The sequence below is a fragment of the Loxodonta africana genome, chromosome 4 (assembly GCF_030014295.1).
Source record: "Loxodonta africana isolate mLoxAfr1 chromosome 4, mLoxAfr1.hap2, whole genome shotgun sequence".
In the NCBI taxonomy this organism is placed as follows: domain Eukaryota; kingdom Metazoa; phylum Chordata; class Mammalia; order Proboscidea; family Elephantidae; genus Loxodonta; species Loxodonta africana.
Window position 1 is genome coordinate 80,563,539 of NC_087345.1, and position 16,851 is coordinate 80,580,389.

The 16,851-nt window shown below is 41.3% G+C and overlaps 1 protein-coding gene across 1 annotated transcript; it reads right to left on the reverse strand.

The window, feature by feature from the left end:
• Window positions 1-2,265: 2,265 nt before the first annotated feature.
• On the reverse strand, window positions 2,266-15,717 carry LOC100657790 (17-beta-hydroxysteroid dehydrogenase type 6). The gene is made up of 4 exons (XM_003405562.3): window positions 15,405-15,717; window positions 11,724-11,982; window positions 7,987-8,150; window positions 2,266-3,732 (listed from the first exon to the last, which is right to left on the reverse strand). Exons 1-4 carry the CDS (start codon window positions 15,715-15,717, stop codon window positions 3,515-3,517), a joined length of 954 nt encoding a protein of 317 aa, XP_003405610.1. The 3' UTR covers window positions 2,266-3,514.
• Between the last annotated feature and the right edge of the window lie 1,134 nt (window positions 15,718-16,851).

Below are 16,851 nucleotides of genomic sequence, written 5' to 3' on the forward strand. Positions count from 1 at the left end.
CCAGTCCCCCGCAGTCACTCCCAGGATTGGTGCCTGAGGGTTCCCGGCAATTGAGGTCTGGCAACTCCTCTCCACTTCTGAACCATCTTTCCCTCCCCCTGCCACTCAGCCCATTTTCTAAGTTTGCCTTTGATCTTCAGGGCTCCTAACTTGTCATAAAAATAATCATTTCACTTTGTTGTAAGAGGGATCACCAGAAGCTTCCAACAACTCCGCCATTTGGCCCCGCCTCCCCCAAACTGCAGATCTTTTGATTAGCAGCTGAGCTCTTAACCACTGCACCTCCAGGACTTCTTCCAACTCATAGCAACCCATTTATATATATTCATATATATATTAATTTATATATATAAATAAATACCTATTGCCATCGATTTAGACTCATAGCACCCTGTAGGGCAGAGTAGAACTGCTCCATAGGGTTTCCAAGGCTGTAAATCTTTACAGAAGCAGGCTACCACATCTTTCTCCTGCAGACCGGGTGGGTACAAATCATCAACCTTTTGGTTAGCAGCCAAGCAGTTAACCTGCCACCAGGGCTCACTCGCTCTCTTCCTATATATACATATATTTATAAACATACTAAAATTTATACATTCTCCTGTCAATAGATGTAAAAGTTGTTTTCAGTTTATCACTATTCAAACAATAAAGCAATGAAGATTTCTGTACAAGTTTTCTTGTGTACATGTATAATATTTATAATCTGTACCCAGGAGTGGAGCTGTTGCATAATAGGTCAAATGCACTTTAACTTTATCAGATATTTCCCAAATTGCACACCAAAGTAATTATACAGTTTTACACTACCACCAGAAGTGTGTAAGTTTTCCCATTAAACCACCTCTTCTACTCTTGGTATTGTAATGTCTGGATTTGCAGCAACTATCTTACAACCTTGAGGAGACAAGACGAACAAAAAGATCAAAAGATGTGCATAGACTTTGACCCTTAAGTAAATAAGCTACTGAACCAATGCCAGAGACTGCCGACCTCCAAATTTATTATTATTTAAGAAAAACAAACCCCTACTTGCCTAAGTCATGCTACTAGCTGAAGCCAAGTCTTCTACTTGTATACCAGTTCCCATCCTCTCTCTCCTATTCACTGTCATTTTAGCAACTCTCCTCTCTCTCTCCTACAGCATGAATTGTTCTGAGAACCCAGCATAATGACTGATAAAAAGATCGACCCCCCCCCCAAGTTCATTATTCTAATATTTTAAAACACCTGAGATAAAATGATTCTAAAAGCTTCCATAGAGGGGGGACAAAAACAGCTCACATACAGGAACAAAAATCAAAATGTCATTGGGGTTCTTAAGAGAAACAATGAATGCCACAAATGTTTTGCTGTGTATATTCTCAACAGCAACAAAATAAATAAAACTATATATTTTAAAAAGTCAATCTAGAATGTCCAAAATTAATAAATGAAGAAATAGTAGTATATTATTAGAAATATGGAGGTAAATACCAGAAGAAATAGCTAAATGTTGATGGCATTTGCCTTGGGGGAACAGCAGTAAAGGATGGGGAGAGGGTATGGGATTGCTGTTTTTCATTTTAAGCTCAAGTATTAAATGTTTAACTATGTGTGTGTGTTTTCTATTAAGTGTATTTTCACTTAAAAAATTAAAAATCATTTCAAATAAGGAAGAAATCTATTGAAAAAACGGCAACTGGCAAAATGGGAGGAGAAAACAAAATCATATTTTTACTAAAAGTACTATAGTATAGACCCATTTTGAGTAAGGACAGACTCACATATTCCTCAGTAGTCCTGAGCAATACCTTATCACACCACAGAAGAGCTATTCATGTACATAAAGAAATAACACCACAACATTGTTTTCACTTTACTCTGTTTAACAGGCCAAGGAAGTCTAATGCATTTTGGAAATATTCTCATCAAAATATGATTTAAATAGTAAAGGTTCATCACCTAAAGGAGTAAGCTTTGGATATCTGGAACATAAACATGTTAGTTCTTTGTCAATGCCGCACTGTAAAAACAGTGTGGGGCTTTGGAGAGTGGCATCTGGGGTCTTAAACACTAGCAATCGGCCATCTAAGATGCATCAATTGATTTCAATCAACCTCAAACAAAGGAGAATGAAGAACACCAAAGACACAAGGTAATTATGAGCCCAAGACACAGAAAGGGCCACATAAACCAGAGACTACATCAGCCTGAGGCCAGAACTACATGGTGCCCCACTATAACCGATGACTGCCCTGACAGGGAACACAACAGAGAACCCCTGAGGGAGCAGGAGAGCAGTGGGATGCAGACCTCATATTTTTGTAAAAAGACCAGACTTAATGGTCTGACTGAGACTAGAAGGACCCCAGTGGTCATGGTCCCCAGATCTTCTGTTAGCCCAAGACAGGAACCATTCCCAAAGCCAACTCTTCAGACAGGGATTGGACTGGACTATGGGATAGAAAATGATACTGGTGAAGAGTGAGCTTCTTGGATCAAGTAGACACATGACACTATGTGGGCAGCTCCTGCCTGGAAAAGAAATGAGAGGGCAGAGGGGGTGAGAGCTGGCCAAATGGACATGAAAATAGAGAGTAGAGGGAAGGAGTGTGCTGTCTCATTAGTAGCAGAGCAACTAGGATTATACAGCACAGTGTATATAAGTTTTTGTATGAGAGACTGGCTTGATTTGTAAACTTTCACTTAAAGAACAATAAAAATATTTTTTTAAAAAAAAGAATACTTCAAAAAAAAAAAAAATGTTGTGGGGTCACTGTCTGACCTCCTCCAACCTCACAAGGGGGAAGGCGAACAAAGATCAATAGCGCAAGGCTGACTCCCACGAGGTAAAGCCCAGACAAGCCTTCTCTCTCCACCATCTTTACTAATTCTGACACCAACTGTCCATTGCACAGCACTCTCTACTTCTCTGCTGGGATCGATAATTCATTGCAATGGCCACACAGAACTCACAGACCATACTCACGATTATAGCATTTATTAGGGAAGTAACATTTACAATTTAGGCTCAGGAACATTCAGATACTGTTCTTCTATTAGGTCAGCCTCTCCCCAGCTGTGCTCACAGGCATGCCTCTCTGTGGCCCTCGGCCTCTATGCAAAGGCACTCAGCTTTCTCTCTGCATGGGCTGGGAGGCCCACCTCACCGTCTCCTGCTGCCAGGTCTGTGCTGCTGGGTCTCTTCTGCTGGTCTGTCCTTACTTAGTGGTGGTGGGCTCCTCCTCTCTGCTTTGAAATTAGCTCTCTTTGAAGGCAAAACTGACCCATCCCCTCAGTGGGCCACAATTACCTATCACACAGTCCTGCCCAATCACCTGGGTGGGAGTTCCAAGACCATGGCTAGAAAGGCCACACATAAAAGTAATAATTACACTGCACACATAAATGAGTTTAGGCAAGAAATATTGGTACAAAAAGTCTAGGTTCTAAATAAGGATTACTGAGATAACAACCAATTTCGGACTTTTAATTGTCATTTCTGTTCCAAGAGCCGTCGAACCAGCTTTCTTTAAAATGCCTGGGCTGGTTTTGGCCAAGGTCTAGTCAATATGTAGTCTGCCAGTGATGTAGGTAAATAAGATAGAGGGATGTAGAAAAATCGAGCATCCCAACCAGCTGAATATCGAGTGCGGGGATGCATGGATGTCAGAGCATGTTCCATACAGTCGGTGACCCAGTTCAGGTTGGTGTTACACTTCGACAACACTTGTTTCATCAAGTCACAATCTGTCCACAAAAAGAGAAATGGTAGTCAGCAATCTTACTCCTCATATTTTTATTTTAAGATCCTGCTGTACGCAGTCACAAAAAATCTGTTGTTGTTGTTAATTGCAGTTACGTAGATTCCGGCTCATGAAAACCCTATGTGTGCAGGGTAGAACTGCTCCATAGGGTTTTCAAGGCTGTGGTCTTTTGGAAGATCTCCAGGCCTGTCTTCTGAAGAACCTCTGGATGGGTTTGAACTACCAACCTTTTGTCCAGTAGTCACGTGCTGAACTGTTTGCACCACCTAAGGATCCAATCACAAAAATCTAACCAAGTTTAATTTCTACAAGGACTAGCCCAATCAAGACCTGAACTTTCCAACATAGCAGCTGCACTTAAAATGTGACTACTGTGACTAAAAACTAAACTTTTAATTTTATTTTATTTTAATGTTAATGTAAAAACTCAATTCAGCTATTGGAAATCTTTTAAGTATATTTGAAAAAACATTGATATGTGAATCTACTTTTTCAATTGTAAATGCTTTTACATCTTTATCAAGATAAAATTCACATATCATGAAATTCTGCCATTTAAAGTGTCCTAATCCACTTCACTAAAGAAGACATTCAGGTAGCTAACAGATACATGAGGAAATGCTCATGAGCATTAGCCATTAAAGAAATGCAAATCAAAACTACAATGCAATTCCATCTCCAACATGGCTGGCATTAATTCAAAAAACACAAAATAATAAATGTTGGAGAGGTTGTGGAGAGACTGGAACACTTATACACTGCAGGTGGGAATATAAAATGGTACGACCACTTTGGAAAGTGATTTGGCACATTCTTAAAAAGCTCGAAATAGAACTACCATATGATCCAGCAATCCCACTCCTTGGAATATATCCTAGAGAAATAAGAGCCTTTACAAGAACAGATATATGCACACCCATGTTCACTGCAGCCCTGTTTACAATAGCAAAAAGATGGAAGCGACTAGGGTGCCCATCAAAGGATTGAATGGATAAATAAATTATGGTATATTCACATAACAGAATACTACTCATCGATAAAGAACAATGATGAATCTGTGAAATATTTCATAATATGGAGGAATCTGGAAGGCATTATGCTGAGTGAAAATTAGTCAGCTGCAAAAAGACAAATATTGAATAAGACCACTACTATGAGAACTCAAGAAATAGTTTAAACAGAGTAGAAAATATTCTTTGATGGTTAAGAGAGGGGGGAGGGAGGGAGTGAGGGAGAGGGGTGTTCACTAAAAAAAAAAATTAGATAGTAGATAAGAACTACTTTAGGTGAAGGGAAAGACAACACACAATACAGGAGAGGTCAGCACTACTGGACTAAACCAAAAGCAAAGAAGTTTCCTGAATAAGCGGAATGCTTCTAAGGCCAGCGTAGCAGAGGCAGGGGTTTGGGGACCATGGTTTCAGGGGACATCTAAGTCAATTGGCATAATAAAACCTATTAAGAAAACATTCTGCATCCCACATTGGAGAGTGGCATCTGGGGTCTTAAACACTAGCAAGCGGCCATCTAAGATGCATCAATCGGTCTCAACCCATCTGGAGCAAAGAAGAATGAAGAACACCAAAGACACAAGGTAATTATGAGCCCAGCCCAGAGACTACATCTGCCTGAGACCAGAAGAACTAGATGCTGCCCTGCTACAATCGATGACTGCCCTGACAGGAAACATAACAGAGAACCCCTAAGGGAGCAGGAGAGCAGTAGGATGCAGACCCCAAATTCTTGCAAAAAGACCAGACTTAATGGTCTGACTGAGACTAGAAGGACCCCAGTGGTCATGGTCCCCAGACCTTCTGTTAGCCCAAGGCAGGAACCATTCCCAAAGCCAACTCTTCGGACAGGGATTGGACTGAACAATGGGATAGAAAATGATACTGGTGAAGAATGAGCTTCATGGATCAAGTAGACACATGAGACTATGTTGGCATTTCCTATCTGGAGGGAAGATGAGAGGGCAGAGGAGGTCAGAAGCTAGCAGAATGGACACGAAAAGGGAGAGTGGAGGGAAGGAGTGTGCTGTCTCATTAGGGGGAGAGCAATTAGGAGTACATAGCAAGGTGTATATAAATTTTTGTAAGAGAACCTGACTAGATTCGTAAACTTTCACTTAATGCACAATAAAAGCTAAAAAAATAAAATAAAACAAAGTGTACTAATCAATAGTTTGCATATATTAGAAGTTACACAACCATCACCATAATCTGAATTTAGAACATTTTTATCATCCCAAAAAGAAACCCCATAACTCATTAGCAGTCACTCTCCATTTCTTCCCAGCTCACATCAGCCCTAGGCAACCACTAATCTACCTTCTGTCTCTATGGTTTGCCTTTTCTGGATGTTTCCTATCAACGGAATCAGAATATGTGGTTCTTCATGACTGGCTTCTTTTACTGAACATAATGTTTTCAAGGTTCAACCATGCTGTAGCATATAAAATACTTCATTTCTTTTTATTGTCGAGTAATATTCCATTGTATGGCTACATCACATTTTGTTTATCCATTAATCAGGCGATGGACACTTACGTTGTTTCCACTAGGCTATTATGAATAATGCTGCTAGCAACTGTAAGTTTTATCAAATCTAAATACAGATCATGTATTTCCACTCATAATTCAGCACCCGAAGTATAAAATACACACCAATTTTCAAACACTAATATGGAAAAAGAATATAAAATATATTATTAATAATTTTATATTGATATGAACATGTTGAAATGATAGCATTTTGGATATACTGGATTAAATAAAATATATTATAAAAATTAATTTCACCTCTTTCTCTTTCCTTTTTTAGTGTGGCTACTAGAAAATTTATGATTACAAATGCCATTATATTTCTACTGGGCAGCACTGATCTAGATTATTCTGCTCCATGCACAAATAAATGAACAATTTCAACTCCTTTTAAATCGTAAAATAACATATATCTCTGTTTTTATATATAGTCACTTCTTAGTCAATTCTATTTTCATACAGATTTCTATCATCAAACTGTAGATATGTACCCACAAGGAAGGGAAATATTTCCTAGTAGTATAAAAATTTAGGTGGGGGAGAGCTTAGAACAATGGCCAGCCCTCTGGCATGTTGTGAACTACAGTTACCTAGCAGGTTATGAGTTCTGAGTGGCTCAAGCACTGTTTCCTGTCAGCCTTTCCTTGATTCCCATCTCTCCCCTCTATTGATGGTTACCCTTTTAGGCCTGATGCACTCAGAAGACAGGGCTCTACATCAGAATCTTCTGTCTACACAGTCTCCTTCTTTTCTCTGGACTATGGTATCATCCGAATCTAGTGACAAGGCTGCTGCTATCCACCACAAGGCCTTTATGTGAAATGGAAAAGAGGGCTGCTCCCTTTGGCCCTGGTAAGCTGCTGACACCTTTTGTAAAGAAAAAACATCTCCTCCCCCAGGATGGCTCAGCCCCATGCCAGGGTGCACAGCTTACGACTGCCTTATCTCCCCTTTCAAGCTGTCTCCTCCTGAAGATCATCAAAATGATCTTTCTCACTTCCACAGGGCTCCTGTGACCTGGACATGAGGTCCAGTCTCTTGGAATGGCCGATTCATAGCAACTCTGTAAGACAGAGTAGAACTGCCCCGCAGGGTTTCCAAGGCTATAATCTTTACAGAAACAGATCGCCACATCTGTTTCCCACAGAGAAGCTGGTGGGTTCAAACCACCTACCTTTCGGTTAGCAGCCGAGCACTTAACCACTGCGCTACCAGGGCTGCTGGAATCATCCACAAGGCCACGCAAACCTGGCCCTCACCCACTTACCTCTCCTACCTTACACCCTCCCTCCTGTCACAATAAGGAGACAATTTTGGAGATGGCACTTTAGTCAAGCAGGCATCTCGCACCAGCCCAACCAAATCACCCAGAGGCACTCCTTCTCAAGACCCAGTGGTTCCATGCTCCTACCCACGTAATTCCTCCTTAGTGCTCAGGTGACCAGGCCCACAGGTGACAAGGCAGGGTAGGTGGAGCCCCAGTCTGCCTATATGCCCCTTCCTCAGCTGTGATAGCCATCACAAAGCCAACTGTGAGGGCACTGAAAACAACCTAAATGTCCATCAACTCCCCCCTGTCCTGAGAAGGCTTTGTTCTCAGAGACTCTCCCAATCATTCTCCACCAACCCACTTTTGCCTTCTCATGCAAGGCGCAAGGGTGCCCATTATCCTTATCAAAAGAAAAAGAGCTCACAGGCATCAAAAAAATGCTGTCCGTAGGTCTCCTTGATATCCGTAGGGGCCTCTTCCCAGGCTCGCTTCACAGCCTCTAAGGATTGCTGCATGTCTGTCATTCCTGTTCTGAAGTAGCCGGGTTCAACTATGCTGATTTTCACCCCAAAATGTTGAAGCTCACGTCTGAAACAAAAACCTCCAATTAACCCCTTTGATTGAAAGACACCACAATTTCAATGCTGTCATGGGGGGGGAGGGGGGGAGAAAAAGAGGTTATAAAAACACCTTTACTGGATATTTTAAAGAAATACAGAGGAGACAAGAAAAACTTTAAACATTCCTAGGTCCAACAAACTAACATAACCATTCAACCTTGCATTCATTCCTTTAACAGTTATTAACTGGAGGTATGAGGAATGCAAAGAATAAAAATAATTAGCATTTACTAGAACAGGCACCGTCCTAAGTGTTTTGTACACACAATCTCAAAAGATTAAGACTTAGTTCCCCACCTCAAAATGGATGAGTTTGACAAGTAAGCAAATAACTGCAACACAACTCAAAAGAATAATAAAGGAGAGGTATTCAAGGGACTATGGAATTGGAGAGGAAGATGCAGTCAGATTTTCTGAGGGAGACAGGGAAGGCTTCAGTGAACACTGAATTGAAACTTGAAGGACAAGGAGTAAATTTCCAAGTGAAGACAGGGAAGGACAGCAACACAGGCAGCAGGAACCACGCACACAAAGGCCTGTGAAAGACTACAGTGTGCTCAAAGACTGTAAGAGGCCATTAATGGAATATGCTGTGGGCATTAAAATTATACAAGTCATTGGTCATTCCAGAATATTCAGGTAGTTCAACAATCAGTTCCACCAATACTTATCAGGGGCTTTCTGTGTGCCAGGCACTATGCTAAGTGCTATCTACACCAAGTGAAGTAAGATATGGTCCTTCCCTCAAGGAGCTTAGAGTTCGTGTGGAGACAAACAAGTAAAATGACATTGCACACCATGGTAGAGGTATACACTTTGGGTGCTCTGGCACAGTGATGAAGGGTGCACCCTAACCTGAGGGTTCACACAGCTTTGCTGGAGATGAAGCCCAAGCTGAGGTCAAAGAGAAACAGATTTGAAATTATGGTCAGTAAGAAAGCAGAATACAAAGCGCCATAACCCTCTAAAGCAGTGGTTCTCAAAGCATGGACCCAGATCAGTAGCATCATTAGCATCTGTGAGCTTGTTAAAAATGCAAATTATCAGGCCCCAGTCCAAACTTACAAATCAGAAACTCTGGGGGTGAGACACAGCAACCCGTTTTAACAAGCCCTCCAAGTGATTCTGAGGCATGCTAAAGTTTAAGAACCACTGTTCTAAGGAAAAGCCTCCCTCACCAAACCGAAACCTAAAACCTTCAGGACTTGAGCTTCAGAAAAAGATTCTCCAGATGTCTGTGTACACTGGGGGAAGAGGGAAGGGCTATACAAGCCAGTAGTGACCCTGCTCCCAGGATTTCCACTTCCCTTTGGAGTTTTCTCACTCCGATTCCTATCACACCACAACCTCCATTCCCCTTTAAGACCCCAACCCAAATGTGGGGCAAAACTTCCTTTCCCTGTTTATCCTTAGCACAACTAAGGCAAACTGGAGTTTTCTAAAGGAGCTAAACAGTGATTTGAATATCAGAAGGAAAAGTCTTTGCTCTTGGCCTGAGAATGAGTCAAGGACTCCAACAGAACAGTCACCAGGGTGGTGGTGGGTGGTGGTAAATCAGCTGGCAGCAGTCACATGGAGTAGACAAGACGCTGGGTGGGCAGGAAGCTAGGGGAAGTGCCTGCCACATGATAAGAACTCATGGTGATTCTCTTGCTTATTTCCCTTTCCCTTCTTTGGCAGAAAATATAATGTGTCTATTATAATAGACATATACCACTCATGGAAACCTTGGTGGCATAGTGGTTAAGTGCTACAGCTGCTAACCAAAGGGTCACCAGTTCAAATCTACCAGGCGCTCCTTGGAAACTCTATGGGGCAGTTCTACTCTGTCCTATAGGGTCGCTATAAGTCAGAATTGACTCGACGGCACTGGGTCTGGTTTTGGTATACCAGTCATGGTGCCTTCAATATTGACAGCTCATTTCCAAGTGAAATTGCCCCTCGTAAGCCCCTGCTGAAGAGGAGTTCTTGCAGTTATATTTTGTAACTTGTGACTACACCCTCATATCTACAGCTGATTAGAACAAGAGGGTTCTTTTTTTTTTTTTTTCCATAGTCTAGATAATGGCAATAATTGCACAACACTGTGAATGTACTAAATATCCACAGTCTTTTTCTAAGGCCATTATAACAAAATACTGTAAACTGGGTTGCTTATAAAAACAGAAATGTACTATCTCACAGTGCTGGAGGTTAGAAGTCCAGATCCACATGTCAGTTGGGCCATACTCTCTCTGAAGTCTCTAGGAGAAGACCCCTTCTAGTCTCTCCCAGCTTTTGGTAGTCCCAGGCATCCTTAGTGTATAGATGCATCTTCACATGGCTGTCCTTCCTCTATCTGTCTCTCTATGTCTACCGTTCTCTTTTATAAGGGTAGCAATGAGATTGAATTAGGACCCACCCTGCTCAATTCCTTAACTTATTAACTATTTTCTTTTATTGTGATTTAGGTGAAAGTTTACAGAGCACATTAGTTTCTCATTCAAAAATTTGTGCATAAGTTGTTTCATGGCATCGCTGCTATTCTGCAACGTGTCAGCATTCTCCCCCTTTCCCTTTCCATCCCAGGTCCACCGTGTCCATTTGTCCAGTTTTCCTGCCCCCTTCTGCCTTCTCAGTTTTGTTCCTGGGCACGTGTTGCCCATCTGATCTCATAGACTTGATTAATCTAAGAAGCACGTTCCTCACGTGTGGTTATTGTTTGTCTTTTAGGCCTGTCTAATCTTTGGCTAGTGACTAGACCAGGAGGGTTCTTGATGGAAGGAGAGCCCATCTGAGGGCTGGAGAGTGGCTCTTCCCCTTATTGACTACATGACCATGGGCAAATTCCTAAACCTCAGTGCCTCGGTGCCATCAACACGTACAATGAGCAAAAAAATAATACCTTCATCATCGGGTTGTTATGGAAATTACTTGGAAGAGTCCTCAACACATACTAAGTGCACAAAAAGGACACCATAGTGTGTCACCTGACCTACATGAGAAATTAACTCAACCAATATGTTTCTCTCTCAGGACTCCAAACTAGGAGTTCTACGAAATATAAACAGAAGGAAGTAGCTGGTAGAGGGACATGATGTTCAAATGATGCATGAAGCCAAGAGGTAGAGGCGGTGATATTAGGGGTCACAGCAAATTGAAGTCATAAGAAAGCAAAGATATACAGAGTAAAGGGAAAGAAAAGGTTAGTTGGAAGCAGATGAACAACCAAAGAGAAAAAGAATTCACGTTAAGCAGAAAAGAAAGTAGTCATCCTCTCTTCAGAAATGAAATTTCATCAAGGATAAATCTTGGAAATTAAAGTGTGATGTGGTGACAGGAGACAAAACACAGTTCTGTCACATCCTGGCTATGGTGGGTAAGCTTTGGGAAAAAATCTTAAAAATCTGTGTCTCAGTTTTCTTTGTAAAACAGATTAGTAATCCGCGTGTCAAGATTTTGGGAGTGATGAACTAAGATAATGTAGGCAAAAGCAACTGGCACGATGCCTGAAACATTTAAGTGCTCAATACTTGTTTTTGTTTTAACTTAACAGAGTTACCTCAGAGCATCTGAAAAGGCTTCCACTCCATACTTGGAGCTACAGTAGATTCCTGCAAAGAACGCAATTCTTCCCAGGATGCTAGAGACATTGACAATCCTCCCCCGCGCTCTCTTCACCAAGGGAAGCATGCTCAAGGTCACCTCAATCAAACCCATCAGGTTCACTTTGAGGATATTCACGTAGGTCTCAATCTTCAGCCACTCACTGTGGCCAAATGGGCTAATAATGCCAGCATTGTTGACCAGGCCCCAGAGTCCTAAAAGAATAAAAATCAAATCAAGAGTTTAACTTCAGACAAAATGGCGAACTATTTATTTAATTAATCCTCCTTCTGAAAACAACTAAAAATGCTAGACAAAATATATTTTTTAATCTTATTAAATGCATCTATAAGATAACAAGAAAGTTAAAAAAAAAAAATGCTAAGGCCAAAAACTAAGCGGAAGCAGGAGACAGAGAGGGCATGAGATTCAAGGAAATCTGCCAAACAGTGTGAACTTGAACTTCAGTATTCATAGCCTCACAAAGCAGACACTCTTCTCATTAAACTGGATTCCCAAATAGCTACACTATCAGTCTAAGGGTAAACTAGACATAATGTCTCCTTCAAAAGGCCTGAAAGTAGAATTGTCTGTCTTGAACTTTGGTATTGGGTGGGGAAGAATCACCCCTGAGGGTTCATAACCACAAGCTATCTTTCATGAGGGCTTACAACCCAAATTCATACTACTTGGGTGACATAAAACACCTTATGCCGAGAGTTAAGTCTAAGGTAGGGCTCTGAGTGCCCCTAGGCACCTGACAGAAGCAAATGTAGATCTTCTCTGGAGGTATCTTTATTGCACACATCAAAAAATCACCAGAGAGAGTTAGTAAGAAAAACAGCAACTCACTGTCAAAAATCACTAAACACAAAAGGATACAAAGCACCATATGTGAGAGCCAGCAGAAACAATACACAGCAGAAAAAGATTCCCAAAGACTTTATATACTAGAGATATAGTTACATAATATAAAAAGAAGTATTCTAAATATATTCTTAAATAAAAGAAGAAATTGAAAATTTTAATAGAGATATGATACCAATGATCAAAGTAGATTTGGAAAAAAACCAAATAGAACTCCTAGAAATAAAATCTATAACCGAAATTTTTTAATTTGGTGGACAGGCTTAATGGTAGATAGACATAGCAGAAAATAGTAAGTAGTAAACTGGAAGATAAAAAATTATGCAGAATGAGGCACAGAGAAAAAAGAGATGGAAAAAATCAAAGAAAAGATAAGAGATGCAAGAACAAAGTAAAAATACCTATCATATGACTGATCAAACCCAGAAAAAAAGGAGAAAGGAATTAGAATAAAGGTAATATTTGAAGTAATAATGGCTGAGAATTTTCCAGAACTAATGAAGGATACTAAACCACAGATTCAAGAAGCCATAGTGGGTAATATTTCTTGAAGGAAATAACCAGGATTTTGAAGGACAAGGAGGAAGCCTCCAGGCAGAGACAAGAAGAGCACTCTGGGCAAAGGAAGCCCAAGCGCAAAAGCAGGAGCCAAAGCAAAAGTGTCAAAGGGAACTCGTTGCATGCTTGGGACAGCAGGTAATTCCGTGTGACCAAAGTACAGGGTGCTGTTCATGGGTGCCAAGGCTGGAATGACACACTGGAGACCAGACAGTGAAGCACGGCAACAGGGAACCCCTGGAAGTTTTTAAACAGAAAATCTAAAAGGAGAAAGAAAAAAATAGAGTTAAGGAAACCAAATATGAGACTGCTGTAATGGTTTGTATGAAAAAATAACAAAGGCCTGGACTGAAGAGTGGCAGTAGGGATAGTGTGGGACAAAATAGATCGGGAACTATAAACTCAAATACCCACAGATAACACAAAGTAGAGAGCCAGGCTTTGTATAAGACAATAGGGAATGGTGGGGACTGTGAAGAACTGGAGAGCCTAGGTCCCCTAAAAAGGGGAAGCCACTGCTCAGCTCCATCTAAAGACTATCATGTAGGAATGTGGGCCCAGGGAGGCCAAATCTTGTGATTTTATGTGAAATATTGTGATTTTTAAATGTCAGCAGCTAATTTAAAATATATATTTCTTAATATTCTGTAACCCAAGCAAAACAATTTTATTACTAGTTTGCAATTCCTGGGGTGGAGAAATACTTAGGAGGTTCAAATAACAGGACCTATTGAATTATAAAATGAAGGAGTAGGGAAAAGAAAGATGACTTGATTATCTAGAGAAAATGGAACTTAACAAGAGAAGATGACCAAAGGCGGACTTGGAGGAATGCCTATATTTTAAGTGCAAACAGAGGAATAAGAATCGGTTCTTAAGAACACCTTGAAAACTCTTCAAACATAAATTTGCGTTAGTAAATACTCCACTTGCAAGGTACAATAATAGCCTCAGATATATTGGGTTCGACCTGGAGCAAAGGAGAATGAAGAACACCAAAGACACAAGGTAATTACGAGCCCAAGAGACAGAAAGGGCCACATAAATCAGAGACTACATCAGCCTGAGATCAGAAGAACTAGATGGTGCCCCGCTACAACCAATGACTGCCCTGACAGGGAACACAACAGAGAACCCCTGATGGAGCAGGAGAGCAGTGGGATGCAGACCTCAAATTCTCATAAAAAGACCAGACTTAATGGTCTGACTGAGACTAGAAGGACCCCAGAGGTCATGGTCCCCAGACCTTGTGTTAACCCAAGACTGGAACCATTCCCAAAGCCAACTCTTCAGACAGGGATTGGGCTGGACTATAAAATAGAAAATGATTCTGGTGAGGAGTGAGCTTCTTGGATTAAATAGACACATGAAACTATGTGGGCAGCTCCTGTCTGGAGGAGAAATGAGAAGCCAGAGGGGGACAGAAGCTGGCTGAATAAACACGGAAATACAGGGTGGAGAGAAGGAGTGTGCTGTGTCATTAGGGGGAGAGCGACTAGGAGTATATAACAAGGTGTATATAAATTTTTATATGAGAGACTGACTTGATTTGTAAACTTTCACTTAAAGCATAATTTTATATATATATATATGGTTCATTTTTCAATGTAAATATTAAGCAAATGAAACATGATAAAGAATCATGACTATCCTTCAAATGACAAAACCAGTCTTTTAAGCCCTGCTTTTAACATACATGTGTGTATGTAAATACATATATATATACACATATACATCTATATATAGATATATGGAGCCCTGATGATGCAGTGGTTAAGAGTTTGGCTGCTAACCTAAAGGTCAGCAGTTCAAATCCACCAGCCACTCCTTGGAAATCCTATGGGGCAGTTCTGCCCTGTCCTATAGGGTTACTATGAGTCAGAATCAACTCAACAGCAATGGGTTGGGGGGGGGGTGTTTTTGTTGTTCTGTACTGTTGAGTTGATTCTGACTCACAGCAACCCTGTAAGACAGGGTCAAACTTCCCCATAGGGTTTCCAAGGCCGTAATAATTACAGAAGCAGACTGCCAGATCTTTCTCCTGTGGTGCGTCTGGTGGGGTTGAAACTACTAGTCTTTCGGATAGCAGCTGAATGCTTAACCACTGTACCGTCAGGACCCCTTACATATATATACACATAAAAAGACATACATAAAAACCTTAGCATCTTCACGCCTAAGTAAATGACAAGGAAAAAATACTTCTTCATACCTCTGTCCCCCACACGCTCCTTCACCCACTGGGTGGCTGCAGTAATGCTCTCTGTCTGGGTGACATCCAGGATCACCGTCTCCAGCCTGTCTGAGGTCTGGCTCCTCAGCTGCGTGGCCCCCTGCTCGGTCAGACACGCAGCCAGCACCCTCAAGCCTCGCAGGTCCAGCTGCCTGGCCAGCAGATTCCCGAAGCCTGAGTCACAGCCCGTGATAAAAACATATTTGTCTCGGAGGTGGCTTACCACCTGCCGCTCCCGGTACCAGCGCAGAAGGTAGTACAGGCTCACGAGGCCCACCAGGTAGAGCCACATGGTGAGGGTCCCTCCTTTCCCTTTGATAGAAAGAGAACAGTTTTCACTTTAACCCTTCCTTTTTTCTTCAACCAATATCTATTATTTACTATGTGCCAGGTATTGCATTAAATCCTGGAGACTCTGTATTGACCTAATACTTGCTCCTATCCTCACGAAGCCACAGTGTAGAAAGGAGAGTCAAGCAGGTAACCAAACAAATGCATTGCAGTGTGACAGGTGCCATAACAGAAGTACACACACAGACTAATGAGGCAGGCAGCAAAGAAGGATGACACACTGACTGGCAAAGTTAGGGACCGCTTCACAGAAACAGTGATTGTGGAACCACGTACCCCTTACTGGACAAGAAAAAAAAATTAAGCCAGTTGTCATTGGGTCGATTTCCAACTCATGGTGACCCCACATGTTTCAGAATAGAACTGTGCTCCATAGTGTTTTCAATGGCTGTGATCTTTCAGAAGTAGATCACCAAGTCTTTCATCCAAGGTGCCTCTGGGTGGATTTGAACCTCCAATCTTTTTGTTAGTAGCCAAGTACTTAACCATCTGCATTACCCAGGGACTACTTTCATATACTGCCATGCATTATATTTGATTGTGCACCTTTCTCATATCCCCTATTACTATTATTGCTACTACTAATAATAATAAACCAAAAACCAAACCCATTGCCATCAAGTGAAAAAAAAAAGCGGGACCATAATTTGAAGTGTTAATAAAATCCAGACAAGGCTTGTTTTTTGTTTTTATGTGGTAAATTGTATCTGGTGTTAGACTAAGTGAAGAAACCAATAGAAAAGGGGAGGTTAAAGCTGGGTGGTGGTAGCTTGCAGTGGCAATCAAGGAAATAAGGTCTTGGAGCAGACTTGGGCAGCTTGGATAGAAAGCAAGAGCTGGAGTAATTTAGGAAAGATTTGTATAGAAAGAGGAACATGCTAGGAGACAAAAATGCATCAGTGGATTCTAACTCATAGCGGCCCTATGTCACTACTACTACTAAAATAATAATAATAATAAAATAGCTACCATTTATTAAGTGCCCCCTGCTGGCACAGTAGTTAAGCATTCTGTTGCTAACCAAAAGGTCTGCAGTTCGAATCCACTAGCTGCTCCTTGGCAACCCTGTGGGGCG